Source organism: Gopherus flavomarginatus, chromosome 6, assembly GCF_025201925.1.
Source record: "Gopherus flavomarginatus isolate rGopFla2 chromosome 6, rGopFla2.mat.asm, whole genome shotgun sequence".
Classification (NCBI taxonomy): Eukaryota; Metazoa; Chordata; order Testudines; family Testudinidae; genus Gopherus; species Gopherus flavomarginatus.
The window spans coordinates 19,264,476-19,280,740 of record NC_066622.1 but is presented as its reverse complement, the minus strand read 5'-3'; the positions used below and the strand labels follow the sequence as shown (position 1 = coordinate 19,280,740).

Here is a 16,265-nt window from a genome sequence, read left to right as displayed (position 1 = left end):
GTGTTTAAGATCAGCAAGGATTTCACTATTAAGCCAAGCTGGTCGCCTGCCATATTTACTATTCTTTCTACACATCGGGATGGTTTTTTCCTGCAAACTCAATAAGGATTCTTTAAAATACAGCCAGCTCTCCTGGACTCCTTTCCCCCTCATGTTATTTTCCCAGAGGATCCTGCCCATCAGTTCCCTGAGGGAGTCAAAGTCTGCTTTTCTGAAGTCCAGGGTCCGTATTCTGCTGCTCTCCTTTCCTCCTTGTGTCAGGATCTTGAACTCAACCATCTCACAGTCACTGCCTCCCAGGTTCTGCATGGGCATTATGTCAGTTTCACTATATTGGTTTAACTTCACACCCTAGCTAATAGTGGTTTAACTTTCCTGTGTAGAAAAGCCCTCTGAAGGAGAGGGAGGATCACCGACCTGCATAATTTACTGAATGATGTCTCACTATGGTGCCCAATCCAAATAAACCAAGCACAAGGTGCCTAATGGAGCTCAAAGAACATGCACAATCATAATTTGAACACCTGCACAATCTACTGGGAGCAGCAACTCACAGAAGCAGAGCTTATTTGTGGGTGAAGGTGGAAGAGTACCACCCCAATCTGATCCCTGCTGAGCTCTCATTCCTAGGTCCTCTTGGATAGGATTCAAGAACATTATCATAGCAGTGTCAGGGAATCCTGTACTGGTGCTTCCTGGGCTATACTTGCTCTGGGAATGAACAGATTTCAGTCTCTGGGGATGTCAGCCTTTCTTGAGCACATTAAAAAAAGAGCAGCTCAATGCAAACACATCTCCATTGGAATAGAGGGAACTAAAACAAGCAGTGCATGGCGCCAGTGACTGAAATACAGTGGCACTGGGAGAGATCCCTCCCCCACATACTTGGAATATTTGTCCACTTAATTTATTCCTGACCCCCAAACCCCAGACAGTCTGACCTCCTCTTCTTTGTTATCCTTTCTTGTACAACTCTCTTCATGGAGAGAGAAATACTTCAAGAACAGTGAGAGTTAACCTATTCTGACTGTTGGGGGTGGGGGACAATGGATGGGAAGGGTTGCCTGAAATTAATGTTGTTTGGTTAGTGCTATTTTTACTTTTGGTTGCAGTCTTGCTTTATGTCCGGAGGAGAAAAGTTCTTATCTCGCCTCTCCCCTTTAGTCCCATATTCTGATTAGAAACGTGAAAAAACCACAAACACAAGAGTTATTTGTTAGAAGAGGAGCTGCTATCAAGGAACAAGGGCTGCCTCTTTGTGTGGTTGGCTGGTGTAAGGCTTGCCTTCCAGCTTTTGGAAAATATCTTTAACTTAATCACATTCACATGACAAACCCTAAATTAAAAAAAAAAAAGAAACCCATGAGTAATGCAGAAAGGAGAGAAGCGAGAGAGAAGTCTGAGAGCAGCGGATCGCTTCACAGGCAGCGCGGAGCTGTCAGAGAGAGAGAGAGGGGAGGGTGCAGCCTTCGCAGAGACGAGATCGGGGGCAGTTTAACCCCATCCGATCTCCGGGCTGGCGAGGAGAGAGACAGAGCGAGGAAGGTCCAGTAACCAGGCCAGGGCTGCGGATCGCAACGAAAGCTCAGGACTTCCCTCCTGGCGTCACTCAGTGCTGAGGCGTGTTGGCTTCGCAGGAAGCAGGTTTTCCTCCCCTGGCTTTGCAAAGCCCCCTTTTCCGTGGAGCCTCATGCACTCTGCAGAGCAGCAGCCCAGGCGGCAGGATGGCTCCCTGGGAGAGAGGCGCTAAGGTGCTGGTCCCCCTGCTGCTGCTGCTCGCCCTCCTCGGCGGCCCCAGCGCCGGCCTGGAGGTGCAGCACAAGTTCCTCTCGCCCACCTTGACCAACAACTTCGCCCTGGATGGGCTGGGCAGCAAGATCTACCTGGCGGCTGTCAACAGGCTCTACCAGCTCTCCGGCCCCAACCTGACGCTGGAGGTGGAGGAGCAGGTGGGCCCGGTGCCGGATAACCCCCTGTGCCACGCGCCCCAGCTGCCCCAGGCCTCCTGCGAGCACCCCAAGGTGCTGACCAACAACTACAACAAGATCCTGCAGCCGGACCCGGAGCAGGGCATCGTGGTGGTGTGCGGCTCCATCTACCAGGGCTTCTGCCAGCTGCGCAGCATGGCCAACATCTCCGCCGTGGCCGTGAGCTTCCCGCCGGGCGGTGCCGGCGGCGGGGGGGACCCGGTGACCGTCTTCCCCAGCATGCTCAACATCGCGGCCAACCACCCCAACGCCTCCACCGTGGGGCTGGTGCTGCGGCCCGCCGGGCCGGCGGGTGGCGGGCGGCCGGACACGCGGCTGCTGGTGGGGGCGACCTACACGGGCTTCGGCAGCCCCTTTTTCCCGCGCAACCAGAGCCTGGAGGACCATCGCTTCGAGAACACGCCCGAGATCGCCATCCGCGCCCTCAACGCCCGCGGCGACCTGGCCAAGCTCTTCACCTTCGACCTCAACCCCTCGGACGACAACATCTTCAAGATCAAGCAGGGGGCCAAGGCCCGCCACAAGCTCAGCTTCGTGCGGGCCTTCCTGCACCCCGCCCCCCCGCCGCGGGGCCCCGGCGGCGCCGCCTACGCCTACCTGGCCCTCAACAGCGAGGCCAACGCCGGCGACAAGGAGAGCCACTCGCACAGCCTGCTGGCCCGCATCTGCCTGGCCGAGCCCGGCCGCAACGCCAGCGCCGGCGAGACCAAGAAGCTGACCGAGTCCTACATCCAGCTGGGGCTGCAGTGCGGGGCCGGCTTCACCCGCCTGGTCTCCGTCTTCCCGGCCACCGCCGCCCTGCAGCTGGGACCCCCGGCGGCGCCGCAGCCCCAGGAGCTGCTCTTCGGGGTCTTCGAGAGAGCCGCCCCGCCGGGGGCCCGCCAGCTCTCGGCGCTCTGCGCCTTCCGCTTCGCCGACATCGAGCGGAGTATCCGGCAGGCCAGGAACTCGTGCTTCGTGGAGCCGGACTCCGGGCTGGTGACCGTGCTGGACAGCGTGGTGCAGGGCACCGGGCCGGCCTGCGAGAAGAGGAACATCCAGGTAGGGGGCTGCGGCTCGGGAGGGGGGACCCCTCCGGTCGGATGTTGCCTCTCCTTAGTGGGGAACCCCCCTCCCCCAGTGATGCTGCAGCTCAGGGGAGCTGTCAGGATTGGGTGGGGGGGATCTCTGGTGGGAAGGAGAGGCCCCTCTAATGTTGTGGCTGGTAGGGGTGAGAATAGAGGGAGTCCAGGAGAGCAGAGTTCCAGCAGCAGGGGAACCACTGAGAAATGTTCCTAAGGTGCCCAGATGATGATGCTGCCGCTCAGTTTTCTTGGATTGGGGACACAACCTTCTGGAGCGAGAGAAACTGGAAGGTTCCCTTGCAGGGCTGCTGTGCAGGGAGCAGGTTTGCCCCTATGGAGGACCAGAGTGCAGAGTTGGGGACCTCCCACTGGGGAGAACCCTAACCCTGATAAAGTGCAGCTCAGGGGAGCACATTTTGAAGTGGAGGGCACAATAACCACCTGTTAGGGGAGAAATGTCAGGTAATCCCTGTGATGCTGCACTTCGGTGGAACCAAAGAAGTAGATTTTACATTAGAGAAGCCACTTGCTGGGAGAAACCTGGCTGTTTAATAGGTGAGAGACTGTAAGGCAACCTAGAGCTCTGCAGGACTGGGCTCAGCACACCCCAGAAAGACTGTGTGGCGAGTCCCTTCTGATATCAAACACTACGTGGAATGGAATGCTTGGCTGGGGCTGGACTCTCCATGGTCCCAAAGTTCTTACTCAGGCAAAACTCCATTAAAGTCAACGTAAGGACTTTAGGATTAGGTCTCAAGTTTGGATTAATAATAACCTTGGACCTTCATAACTAGCTGGGTAAGCAATAACAATCCCCTAGGCTGAAGGGGTTGAGAATCTAAGGATCATGGAAGTTAGAGCTGGAAAAGATGTATTAATTCGTCTCTCAGGATTGTTCCTGTGAGTCTATTCTCCAGTGCTTTATCTGATCCAGTTTTAAACATCTCAAGTGATACGGTTTTCACACCACTGTGTATCTGACAGAAGCTTCCTTGGCATAAATGCCAATTAGAGATGGGATTCAGTGAGAAGCTTGGATTTGAGAAGCACTGGACTTTGGGATGGTGGTGGTTGGAATCAGAACCAAGAGCCAAATCTGAATGAAGATCAAAATCGGTTGCAAAGCTCCACTGACTTCAGTGGTGCAGATCAGGCTGTTTCTTTAATGGTCTGTCCTAAACTGCAGCACCTGAAACCCCATCAGACTTTGGGTTTGTGTGGTGGGTGAGGAGAGGGTGTCAGCAGCCAAACCCAGATCTCTCTCCAAGGTTTGCAGTTGAATAAGCCAAAAATCTGCCTGGGACTGATGTGGGTGTCAGAATTTGTATGTGTATTCTGCACTCCCAGGACCATCTCTACTCAAATCCATCTCCTAGCCTTCTCTGATGAGTGATTCTGGTTTACTTATACTAGACAGTAAGCTCCTTTTTTTCACAAGGATTTATATTCATGCAGTACCCATGTATAAATTTAGGTCCATTGTGAAAGTCAATTGGATTCCTACTTGGTTTACTATGAAGTCAAACATGCAGTGGTTTTCACACACATATATAACCGCCCCCTCTTTTATCAAGGAGTGTCTTTATTCCCACGTCCCCTGTTCCCAGTGAACCAGTGGTGACTCACAGACTTTCTTTTTCTCTTTCCTTTCGGTTGTTGCTCTCTGTACAGATGTGGAGGGAAGGCAGTGTGTTCGGTTGTAACTGTTCTCTTCTCACGTCCCTCTGTGTATTCCTGCAGCAGGACAGTGCAGTATGTGTACAGTGCATAGAGAGGGGACACAGGCTGCATTGTTTCATTGCATTTGGGGTGCAAGTTTGACATTGTCACAATTTGTTACCAAGTGGACATAAATGTTAATAGAGACAAGGTGGGAGGGTATCTTTTATTGGACCAACTTCTGATGAAAGAAGAGACAAGATTTTGAGCTTCATAGAGCTCTTCTTCGGGGTTGGAAATTAACACCTCTGTCCACTTTATTTTAAGTGGTTTCTCGCAACATGTGTTTATCCCATATGCTTAACAATCTGTCCCACCTTGTAGTTAGCTTTTTTACCTGTTCTAGTTCTGAAGGTGAGCTCTGTGAAGCTGGAAAGTGTGTCCCTCCCATCAACAAAGGTTGTTCCATTAAAAGATGTTCCCTCACCTGCGGTGTCTCTCTCTCATCCTGGGACCAACATGGCAACAACAACACTGAAATATAAATTTTAGTGCCAGATAAAGATGCCTATATCCCCCTTTAGTAAAAGTCACAAACTATTAAACAATGGAGCTGCTTTAGCACTACATCTTTTTTCCTTCCTCTGGAAAAGAGGCACAACTCAGCTCCATCAAAGATTATAAAAACGTCTGTTTGATTTCACAGGCAAGACAGAGCACTTGGGTTTGGGCTTCCGTGCTTTACAATGGCAACGATAGAAAGGTTTCCTACAGTAACCAGTGTGTCTGGCACCGGCAGCCCCACACTATGTTAAAATAGGTAGCCTTAATGGAATAGTTCACAGATCGGCTTTAGGGAAGTTGAATTGTTTTCCTCTGTGGCAAAGTACTAGCTGCCAGACATCAGGAAATCTGGTAACCATTGTGGCTTTTATGTTAATGCCACAAAAAGACTTAGTGCATTAAATCGTGTGGGTCCAGTCCTGAGGCAGTCTCAGCTCCCAGTGAAGTCAGAGGGAGTTGAGGGCCTGAGTTTCAGAGTTGCTGAACACACCTCCACTTTCGATGATTTTGGCTGATGTGCTGGGTGCTCAGCATCCCTTAAGTCAGGCCCTCAGCACTTTGCAGGGGCACACCCAGAGTAATCACTGCAGGATTAGGCACTGTGGCTGAGATTCTCCAAGTGTACTAGGGAATTAGGTGCCCAACTTCAATTGAAACTCAATGTCAACAAGGCACCTAACTTCCTCAGCCTCCTTTGAAAATACCAGCCTGTGTGAACAGTATAGGTTTTTCTAACTTACAGTCACTTGGGGGCAACAATTAACAACAATGAATAAGCCATCATTTATCAGCACTTAAAATATCTAGTCTTTTTCTTCTGTAAAGCACTTTATGCCTCCTCTCGATGGTCTGTGAGGCAATTGTGTAAGTATATGTATTGCTATTCATAGCGTGGGGGAACTGAAGCAGAGATGATGAGACTTGCCCTAGTCTGCAGATGGAGTCAGTGTCAGAGCAAGGATGAAAACTAGGGTTTATAGTGTAAAGCAAGTGACTTCTCTGTAGGGACTGACAAGATCAATCCTTTTTTTTTTTTTTTTTTGGTAATTAATTTTTGTATTGATTCAACGATTGCAGAAATGAATGCTGTATTCAGGATCTTATCTATACACAGTGATGACTAGGAAGATTGTCATTTCTATAATGAAAGCATATTAAGAATGGGTGTGTCATTAGAAGTGTTGTTAAACAGTGATGTATGTGGCATTGAGGGGTGGATGCCACAAAGTTCTGAGTCTCCTCTGCTTCCATTGAAGTCAGTGGGAGTTGAATGGACTCAGCACCTTACAGGATCAAGCTCTTAGAAAATGTATATTTACATAAGGGTAGCAATGTAAGTTAGTGATTATTATAGCATAGGGTTGGGAGTCAGGAGAACCGGCTTCTAATCCTGACTCTGACTTTCTGTATATCCTTGAGCAAGTCGCTTCCCTGTGCCTCAGTAAATTGATCTATAAAATGATCTTCCTGTTGTTACTGAGCCTACCTCATTGGGTATTAAGGATTATGGTTGTGAAGGTACTTTGTGTTCCGTGCATGGAATGTTCAGCAATACATAAATGCAACATACTATTAACATTTCTTCCTGCTTAATATTTGTTCATTTCCCATTCACTTGAAGTGCAAATCTCTAGAAACCTAGAAACGTTGATCTAGTCAGCTGGAAGCCTTCTTACCTGCCATTTAGTTGGAAGACGAGCTTTTCAATTCCCTCTCTTTTTCTTAATCATTAGAATTGCCAATAAGTTAACAAGCTGATTTTATTTCCAACTCCCAGAGCAACTGTATCAAGATGAGGATTGTAATATAATGTTTCTTTGCACTGAAAAAAAATCTAACACCAATTTCCACTTTCGAGACAATGAAATATTCTAGTACATTTTACGTCCCCGCCCTGGGAACACAGCAGGAAAATATATTACAGCAGCAGCTGGCATGGTGTTTTAGCTAAGAGTCTATCCATGTTTCTATTATAAGCTCCACTTTTCAGCAGTTAGTGGGTTCCCAGGTTTTGTTGGTGTTTTTCCCCCCCTCCACATATAACTCAAATGAGTTAAAGTATTTTTTTTTAAAAGTGGTTTTGTAGATTAGGGTGTTATTTTTTTAAAAAAACGAGTTTGAAAAAATATGAAATGACTGGCTGATTCATTCCAAACACAGGTTAGGCTAAAGAGATTCTATATTACAGAACATGTAATGAGTAGCGTTATGGGGGCTGTTGTTTGGAAAGAAATCAAGGGACTCGTCCTGCAACCCTTACTCATATGACTAATCCTTTTGAAGTCAGTGGGACTCATGGAGGTAAAGACTGCTTGTGTGTGAAATGGATTGCATGATCAGGCCCTTAGTCTGTACATTCTTTTGGGGCAGGGACTGTGCTTGTCTGTAAAGCACCATGCACACCTATAGTGCTGTAGAAATAATAATGAATAAATAATATATGTTTGGGGAACAGATGTATTGCCCAGAGAGAAAAATAGACAGGTCTAGTGTGGGTAGGTGTTGCTTATGCTTCCTCGACAGAGTACCTCAAATCTTACTAGCAGATCTTTGGGTATTTGTTATTAATATGTTATTTATGTTTTCACTGTGTGCTCCCTGCTGTACAATGCGTTGAGGCCTTTATTTAGCACAGTGCTTTTCTTTAAGCCCCTGAATAGTTCCATTGACTTATTAAGCACAAGTTTAAGTGCTCTGCTGAATTGGGGTCTAAATGGCCAGACAAAATGCCTATGCAGATTCTCTAGATAAGCAGAGGAAGATTAACAGAGTTTTGCTATTATGTGTTTTGTTAATGAAAGGTTCTGTAAAAGCACTTATGAAAGAGGTGGGTTAAGACTGGTAAGTTTAGTGGAAAGTATGTGTGTTAAGGAGGGATTTTGGAACAGAGAGAAAGTGGTTATTTTTTGCACCAAAGGCTAGTGGTGAAGTTCCAGGTTTGCCTCTCCTGAGCAGAGATTACCTGTCTATAACAACATGTCTCAGACTGCCCCCTGTGAAGTGCTAGAATGGGACCACCAATGTATTTTCATCACATGTAACCTCAACAGGATTTGAATCCATGTCTCCAAAGATGATGATGATGAATATATGTGCTCTCTTGAGTGGGTACCTTCCAGGGTGGGGTGCTGTCAGAGCTTAGTACACACAGTTAAGTGTAAATGGGTCTGTTGCCATATGGGATCAGATTCTGATCTCAGATACGCTGGTGTTAGACCTGAGAAACCCCAGTGGATTTACTCCATATTTACACCATTGTAACAGGTCAGATTCTGGACTCTCAAGTTTGATGCACCCTTAAACCTCATGCCATGTGCCTGGTATGCCTTTTAATATCCTTTTTGAAAGATAATTAATTAAGGACCCAATCCTCCACTGTGCTGAGTACTTGTAATTTCATATGGATTTGAGTTGAGGGCACTCAGTAATTCCCAGGAGATGCTCTGCACCTTAGATGATCAAACCAAAAAAAGGAAATTAATGCCATGATATTCTGTTGTGGTGTGGCCAAGTGACACCACACAAGAGTCAGGTTGGCCTTAAAGCTGGTTTAACTGGCCTGCTGAGAATTGCCCTAGTACAGTGGTTCTCAAACTTTTGTACTGGTGACCCCTTTCACATAGCAGGCCCTGAGTGTGACCCCTCCTTATAAATTAAAAACACATTTTTATGTATTCAACACCATTCTAAATGCTGGAGGCAAAGCAGGGTTTGGGGTGGAGGCTTTCAGCTCGTGACCCCTCCCCCATGTAATAGCTTCATGACCTCCTGAAGGGTCCCAACCCCTAGTTTGAGAACCGCTGCCCTAGACAAGGGGAATCATCCAGAAGTGTACAGCAAATGTATGAGCTCTTATGTCACTCTCTATCTGTGATCCTGTCATAGCAGGGGGAAGGACATATGGCTGGGATACCTGTGTCCCACATTCACTCCTGGTTTTGTCTGAAGCCCAAGGGGCTGGAAGGAGGACTACTGGGCGGTCTGGCAGCACTCCCTGGATTGAAGTGGTTTCCATCATATATAGGGTTTACAGTTTGGTTCAATGGCTCTCAGCACCCCCACTATAAAAATTGTTGTAATGCCACCGTTCAAGCCCCTGGGGGCTGTTTGCAGCAAAAGGAAATAGAGCAGTCTGGAGGCTGCTCTAATTCAGTCCTCATCACAGCAGGAGCAGGATCAGGGGAGTGCAAATGTGAACATTAAGCCATCTTTGTGCACCCACTTGTATTCTGCATGCTGCAGTCATCACTAAGGATCTGTCCCTAAACCATGAGGAGAAATAAATGTTAAAATAAAATTAAATATCTAATGCACATACAGAACAGGGGAATGGGGATTGAAACACCAATCTAAACCCAATTCTGTTGTGGGGACCTCAGGGATTTCTGACTTACTGTATTTTACATGCTGAAATACTTAGGCATAGTGTCATGAGATAATAATGGAGTTTCAGCATTAACTCTGAATTTTCTGGCTCTTGTGGCTTTATGTCAGACTCTGCATGTTAGCTGAACAGTATATTTTGTGGTTTAATGATCAGATAGCCATCAATGAGTTTTATGATAATGAGTTGTTAAATAAAATGTACTGCTTGGGTGAATTGTATAAACCATTTCACTATGTGTATATGTGGGTTTGGAAATGTTGTCTAAAACCAGTAAGAAAATGTTCCAGAACTAAAACTTGTATCCACATGGGAGTACGACAAAGCATCTACTTACTGACCAAACATACTGTAGCGTCTCAGTAGGACTGGGTTTTAAAGGAAGTTTGTTACTTTAAAGTACTAGTTTATACTAATTCAGAAACTCCAAACATGAAAATAAATCTCCTCTAACCTTACATCTATTCAAACAAATCCAGAGGACTAGCCACAAAAAGGAAACTGCAAATTTACACTTAATTTATACATTAAAAATAAAGCAAAAGTTCCTGTAATACATTTTAGTTTTATATAATCTGATGCTTTTGGAGGTTGCTAGCACTATCTGAAGCTGCAAAATATGGCAGTGTTCCAAAACTGCAGGATGTCATTATATCACATTAATCTTTTTTTCTTACTTTGATTATGAATATGGTTTTACAGAGAAAATAAAAGTCAGTGAAGCTCTGTACTTGTGTAGATCTGATTGTAAGATCAGGACTTAGCTGTCCAGATCAAAGCCCTGGCTCCAACCTGAATTGTTCTTTGGAGAAGTTCAGACTTGAATCCAGATCTGGATGCAATGTCCTGGACCCATCTCTACTAAACAATTGGTAACAGTGGGCAGTTAGAGTGAAACACATCTATGCAATGATGAAAAACCTGTTAACAAGCTATGTGAAATTCACTGATCTTATCTAAAAGGGGTTCATGTTGCTTGGGTTCTTACCAGCTGGTCTCAAACCACCCGAGAATGCCTTTTGTGCCCACACCTGCTTCAAGTTTCAAGTCCAAATGAACCCCAGATTGCAATGGGAAATTCAGTCTAAGTCAGTGAGGTTCACCTGGCTTCACACCAAAACCAGAAGTTTTGCCTGATTAAGAGCTTGTCAACATGGTGGATTCACAGGGTAGTTAGCTCAAAATAGCTAGGGTTTAAATTTAAAGCTATTCTGCACTAACTCCCTATAATAACCTTAGTCCCAGATTTGGACCTTAGCGTCCAAAATATGGGGGTTAGCATGAAAACCTCCAAGCTTAGTTACCAGCTTGGACCTGGTACCTGCTGCCACCACCCAAAAAATTAGAGTGTTTTGGGGCACTCTGGTCCCTCTGAAAAACCTTCCCTGGGGACCCCAAGACCCAAATCCCTTGAGTCTCACAACCAAGGGAAATAATCCTTTTTCCCTTCCCCCCTCCAGGTGCTCCTGGAGAGATACACAGACACAAGCTCTGTGAAACTACACAGAGTGAATCTCCCTCTCTGTTCCCAATCCTGGAAACAAAAAGTACTTTCCTATTCCCCCAGAGGGAATGCAACATCAGGCTAGCAATCCAACACACAGATCTCCCCTGATTTCTTCCTCCCACCAATTCCCTGGTGAGTACAGACTCAATTTCCCTGAAGTAAAGAAAAACTCCAACAGGTCTTAAAAGAAAGCTTTATATAAAAAGAAAGAAAAATAAGTACAAATGTTCTCTCTGTATTTAGATGATACAACACAGGGTCAATTGCTTAAAAGAATATTGAATAAACAGCCTTATTCCAAAAGAATACAAATCAAAGCACTCCAGCACTTATATTCATGCAAATACCAAAGAAAAGAAACCATAGAACTTACTATCTGATCTCTTTGTCCTTACACTTAGAAACAGAAGACTAGAAAGTAGAACTACTTCTCCAAAGCTCAGAGAAAGCAGGCAGCCAGAAAACAAAGACAAAACACTCAGTTCCCTCCACCCAAAGTTGAAAAAATCCGGTTTCCTGATTGGTCCTCTGGTCAGGTGCTTCAGGTGAAAGAGACATTAACCCTTAGCTATCTGTTTATGACACGCCCCCCAAATTGCAGACAGTGGGGAAGCTCACTGGCGGCGATTTCCTTCTAGAACTTGAAAATAAACAGATTAATACAACACATACACCTTTACATATACTCCTAAGTATATAACTAACAGACTTCTACATTTTAAGAACACTTTTTAACTACTGAATTCTGGGAAACTCTCACGGGAGAGTGCATCAGCAACTTTATTAGAAGCTCCTGTGATGTGTTGAATTTCAAAATCAAAATCTTGGAGAGCTAAACTCCAACGAAGAAGTTTCTTGTTGTTCCCCTTGGCAGTATGAAGCCACTTTAGTGCAGCATGGTCAGTTTGTAGTTGGAACCGCCGTCCCCAAACATATGGGCGTAGCTTTTCCAGGGCGTACACAATGGCATAGCATTCCTTTTCACTGACTGACCAGTGACTTTCCCTCTCAGACAGTTTCTTACTGAGAAACACGACAGGATGGAAGTTGTGATCTGTTGCTTCCTGCATGAGCACTGCTCCTATACCACGCTCAGATGCATCTGTGGTTACTAGGAATGGCTTGTCAAAGTCCGGGGCCCTGAGCACAGGGTCAGACATGAGCGTTGCCTTAAGTTGGGTAAAGGCCTTTTGACACTCATCAGTCCACTTAACTGCATTTGGCTGGGTCTTTTTGGTCAGGTCGGTCAGTGGGGCAGCGATTTGGCTGTAGTGTGGTACAAATCGCCTGTAGTATCCGGCCAAGCCTAAGAAGGATTGGACCTGCTTCTTGGACCGTGGGACAGGCCACTTTTGGATAGCATCCACCTTGGCCTGTAGGGGGTTTATGGTTCCTCGACCCACCTGGTGCCCCAGGTAAGTCACTCTGTTTTGGCCTATTTGACACTTTTTGGCCTTAACAGTTAGTCCTGCCTGCCTGATGCGCTCAAAGACCTTTTCCAGGTGTAGTAGGTGTTCGGGCCAGGAGTCTGAAAAAATGGCCACATCATCGAGGTAGGCAACTGCAAATTCTTCCAGTCCAGCTAGTAGACCATCTACCAGCCTCTGGAAGGTTGCGGGTGCATTTCGAAGGCCGAAAGGAAGGACATTGAATTCATACACCCCCGCATGGGTGACGAATGCTGACCTCTCCTTGGCAGGTTCATCTAGCGGTACTTGCCAGTACCCCTTGGTTAAGTGTATTGTAGAGATGAACTGGGCACGTCCCAACTTCTCCAATAGCTCATCGGTACGTGCATTGGATAGTTGTCCGGACGAGTTACAGCATTTAGCTTACGGTAGTCCACGCAAAAGCGTATTTCCCCATCTGGTTTGGGTACCAGAACCACTGGAGATGCCCATGCACTGGTAGATGAGCGGATTATACCCATCTGTAGCATGTTCTGGATCTCCCGTTCTATAGCGGCTTGGGCATGAGGAGACACTCGGTAGGGTGGGGTTCTGATTGTGTGAGCATTACCTGTATCAATGGAGTGGTATGCCCGTTCAGTCCGTCCTGGGGTGGCTGAGAACAGTGGGGCGAAGCTAGTGCACAGCTCCTTGATTTGTTGCCGCTGCAGACGTTCCAGGGTGGTTGAGAGGTTGACCTCTTCCACGCCACCGTCTTTTTTCCCGTCGTAGTAGACACCGTCAGGCCACTCAGCATCATCTCCCTGGACTGTAAACTGACAAACCTGTAAGTCTCTGGAATAGAAAGGCTTGAGAGAATTAACATGGTACACTTTAGGCTTTAGTGAGGAATTGGGAAATGCTATGAGGTAGTTTACAGCTCCCAGGCGCTCTTGGACCGTGAAGGGCCCTTCCCATGATGCTTCCATCTTATGGGCCTGTTGCGCCTTCAAGACCATAACCTGGTCTCCTACCTTGAAGGACCGATCTCTGGCATGTCTGTCATACCAGGCCTTTTGCTCTTCTTGAGCATCCTTTAGGTTCTGTCTAGCAAGGGCTAAAGAGTGTCGGAGGGTGCTTTGTAGGTTGCTTACAAAGTCCAGAATGTTAGTTCCTGCAGAAGGCGTAAACCCCTCCCATTGCTGCTTTACCAACTGTAATGGCCCCTTAACCTCGTGACCATACACAAGTTCAAATGGTGAAAACCCTAAACTGGGATGTGGTACAGCCCTGTAGGCAAACAGCAACTGCTGCAACACTAGGTCCCAATTATTGGAGAATTCGTTGATGAATTTTCGTATCATGGCCCCCAAAGTTCCATTGAACCTTTCAACCAGGCCATTGGTTTGATGGTGGTACGGGGTGGCAACCAAGTGATTCACCCCATGAGTTTCCCACAGTTTTTCCATGGTCCCTGCCAGGAAATTAGACCCTGAATCTGTAAGGATGTCGGAGGGCCAACCTACCCTGGCAAAGATGTCTGTTAGGGCCAGGCACACAGTGTTAGCCCTGGTGTTGCCTAGAGCGACTGCTTCTGGCCATCGGGTAGCAAAGTCCACTAAAGTCAGTACGTACTGCTTTCCTCTGGGCGTCTTTTTTGGGAAAGGGCCCAGAATATCCACAGCTACTCGCTGAAATGGGACCTCAATTATGGGAGTGGCTGGAGAGGGGCCTTGACCTGGTCTTGAGGCTTTCCCACTCTTTGGCATACCTCACAAGACCGGACATACTTGGCAACATCCTTGCCCATCCCCTCCCAGTGGAAGGACTTCCCCAACCGGTCCTTGGTTCTGTTCACCCCAGCATGGCCACTGGGATGATCATGGGCTAAGCTTAAGAGCTTCCCCCGGTACTTAGTTGGAACCACCAACTGTTTTTGCGGCTGCCATTCTTCCCGGTGTCCACCAGAAGGAATTTCCTTGTACAAAAGTCCTTGGTCTATAACAAACCGGGATCGATTAGAAGAGCTGAGAGGCGGTGGGGTGCTCCGTGCCGCTGCCCAAGCTTTCTGAAGGCTGTCATCCGCTTCCTGCTCAGCCTGGAACTGTTCCCTTGAGGCTGGGGTCACCAGTTCTTCCTCAGACTGTGGACTTGGGCTTGGTCCCTCTGGAAGCGATGTAGGTGATGGGGTTGTTTCCGTTGCTGGTGAACCGCTCTCCGCTGGTGCACCTGAGGGTATTTCAGGCTCTGGCTGAGCCTTTTGGGTATGGCTGTCTGTTGCTTCTGCCAGTTTTGGCTCGCTGGCGCCCTCTGGCGTTGAGTTTGAAGATGTAGTTGCACTTGCTGGTGCTGGTTGCTGTTCCAGTTCCGGGCCTGGGACTGGAGATGCTGTGGCTGTTTCAGTGGTAGGCATGGAATCTGGGTCCACTACCTCTGTCTGGGTCTCTGGTAACACAGACGGGGCCTCTGTGGACGGTTCAGGAACAGGAATGGGTCTGGAAGCTTGCCTGGTTTGGCTACGTGTAACCATTCCCACTCTCTTGGCCCGCCTCACCTGGTTGGCCAAGTCTTCCCCCAGTAGCATGGGGATAGGATAATTGTCATAGACTGCAAAAGTCCACATTCCTGACCAGCCTTTGTACTGGACAGGCAGTTGAGCTGTAGGCAAGTCTACAGCTTGTGACATGAAGGGGTAAATTGTAACTTTGGCCTTTGGGTTGATGAATTTGGGGTCAACGAAGGATTGGTGGATAGCTGACACTTGTGCCCCCGTGTGTCTCCACGCAGTAACCTTCTTTCCGCCCACTCTCAAATTTTCCCTTCGCTCCAAGGGTATTTGAGAGGCATCCGGGCCTGGGGATCTTTGGTGTGATGGTGGTGTAATGAATTGCACTCGCATGGTGTTCTTGGGACACTTGGCCTTGATATGTCCCAGTTCATTACACTTAAAGCATCTTCCATCTGATGGGTCACTGGGCCGAGGGGAGTTACTGGAGACTGGTGAGGTTGAAGGGTAGGGTATCTGTGGCTTTACTTGGGTGGGATGTGGGGTCTTTGGCTGTCCTCGGTTGTAGGGTTTATGGTCTGTGTGCCCCCTGGGTAATCGTTCCCCTTGACAGTAGCTTTCTTGCTACCTTGAAGGACCGATCTCTGGCATGTCTGTCATACCAGGCCTTTTGCTCTTCCTGAGCATCCTTTAGATTCTCTCTAGCAAGGGCTAAAGAGTGTCGGAGGGTGCTTTGTAGGTTGCTTACAAAGTCCAGAATGTTAGTTCCTGGAGAAGGCGTAAACCCCTCCCATTGCTGCTTTACCAACTGTAATGGCCCCTTACCTCGTGACCATACACAAGTTCAAATGGTGAAAACCCTAAACTGGGATGTGGTACAGCCCTGTAGGCAAACAGCAACTGCTGCAACACTAGGTCCCAATTATTGGAGAATTCGTTGATGAATTTTCGTATCATGGCCCCCAAAGTTCCATTGAACCTTTCCACCAGGCCATTGGTTTGATGGTGGTACGGGGTGGCAACCAAGTGATTCACCCCATGAGTTTTTGCCAACTCCAGTTCATGTTTTCTCTATATTTAGATGATACAACACAGGGTCAATTGCTTAAAAGAATATTGAATAAACAGCCTTATTCAAAAAAAATACAAATCAAAGCACTCCAGCACTTATATTCATGCAAATACCAAAGAAAAGAAACCATAGA

The 16,265-nt window shown here is 47.3% G+C and overlaps 1 protein-coding gene across 1 annotated transcript in view; it reads left to right on the top strand.

The window, feature by feature from the left end:
• Positions 1 to 1,242: 1,242 nt before the first annotated feature.
• The window catches only part of PLXND1 (plexin D1), a 131,315-nt gene continuing 116,292 nt past the window's right edge, over positions 1,243 to 16,265 (top strand). Inside the window, exon 1 of the mRNA XM_050958351.1 lies at positions 1,243 to 3,029. Within this exon, the coding sequence (XP_050814308.1) occupies positions 1,725 to 3,029 (1,305 nt within the window). The 5' untranslated portion in view covers positions 1,243 to 1,724. The remainder of the gene's footprint in view (positions 3,030 to 16,265) is intronic.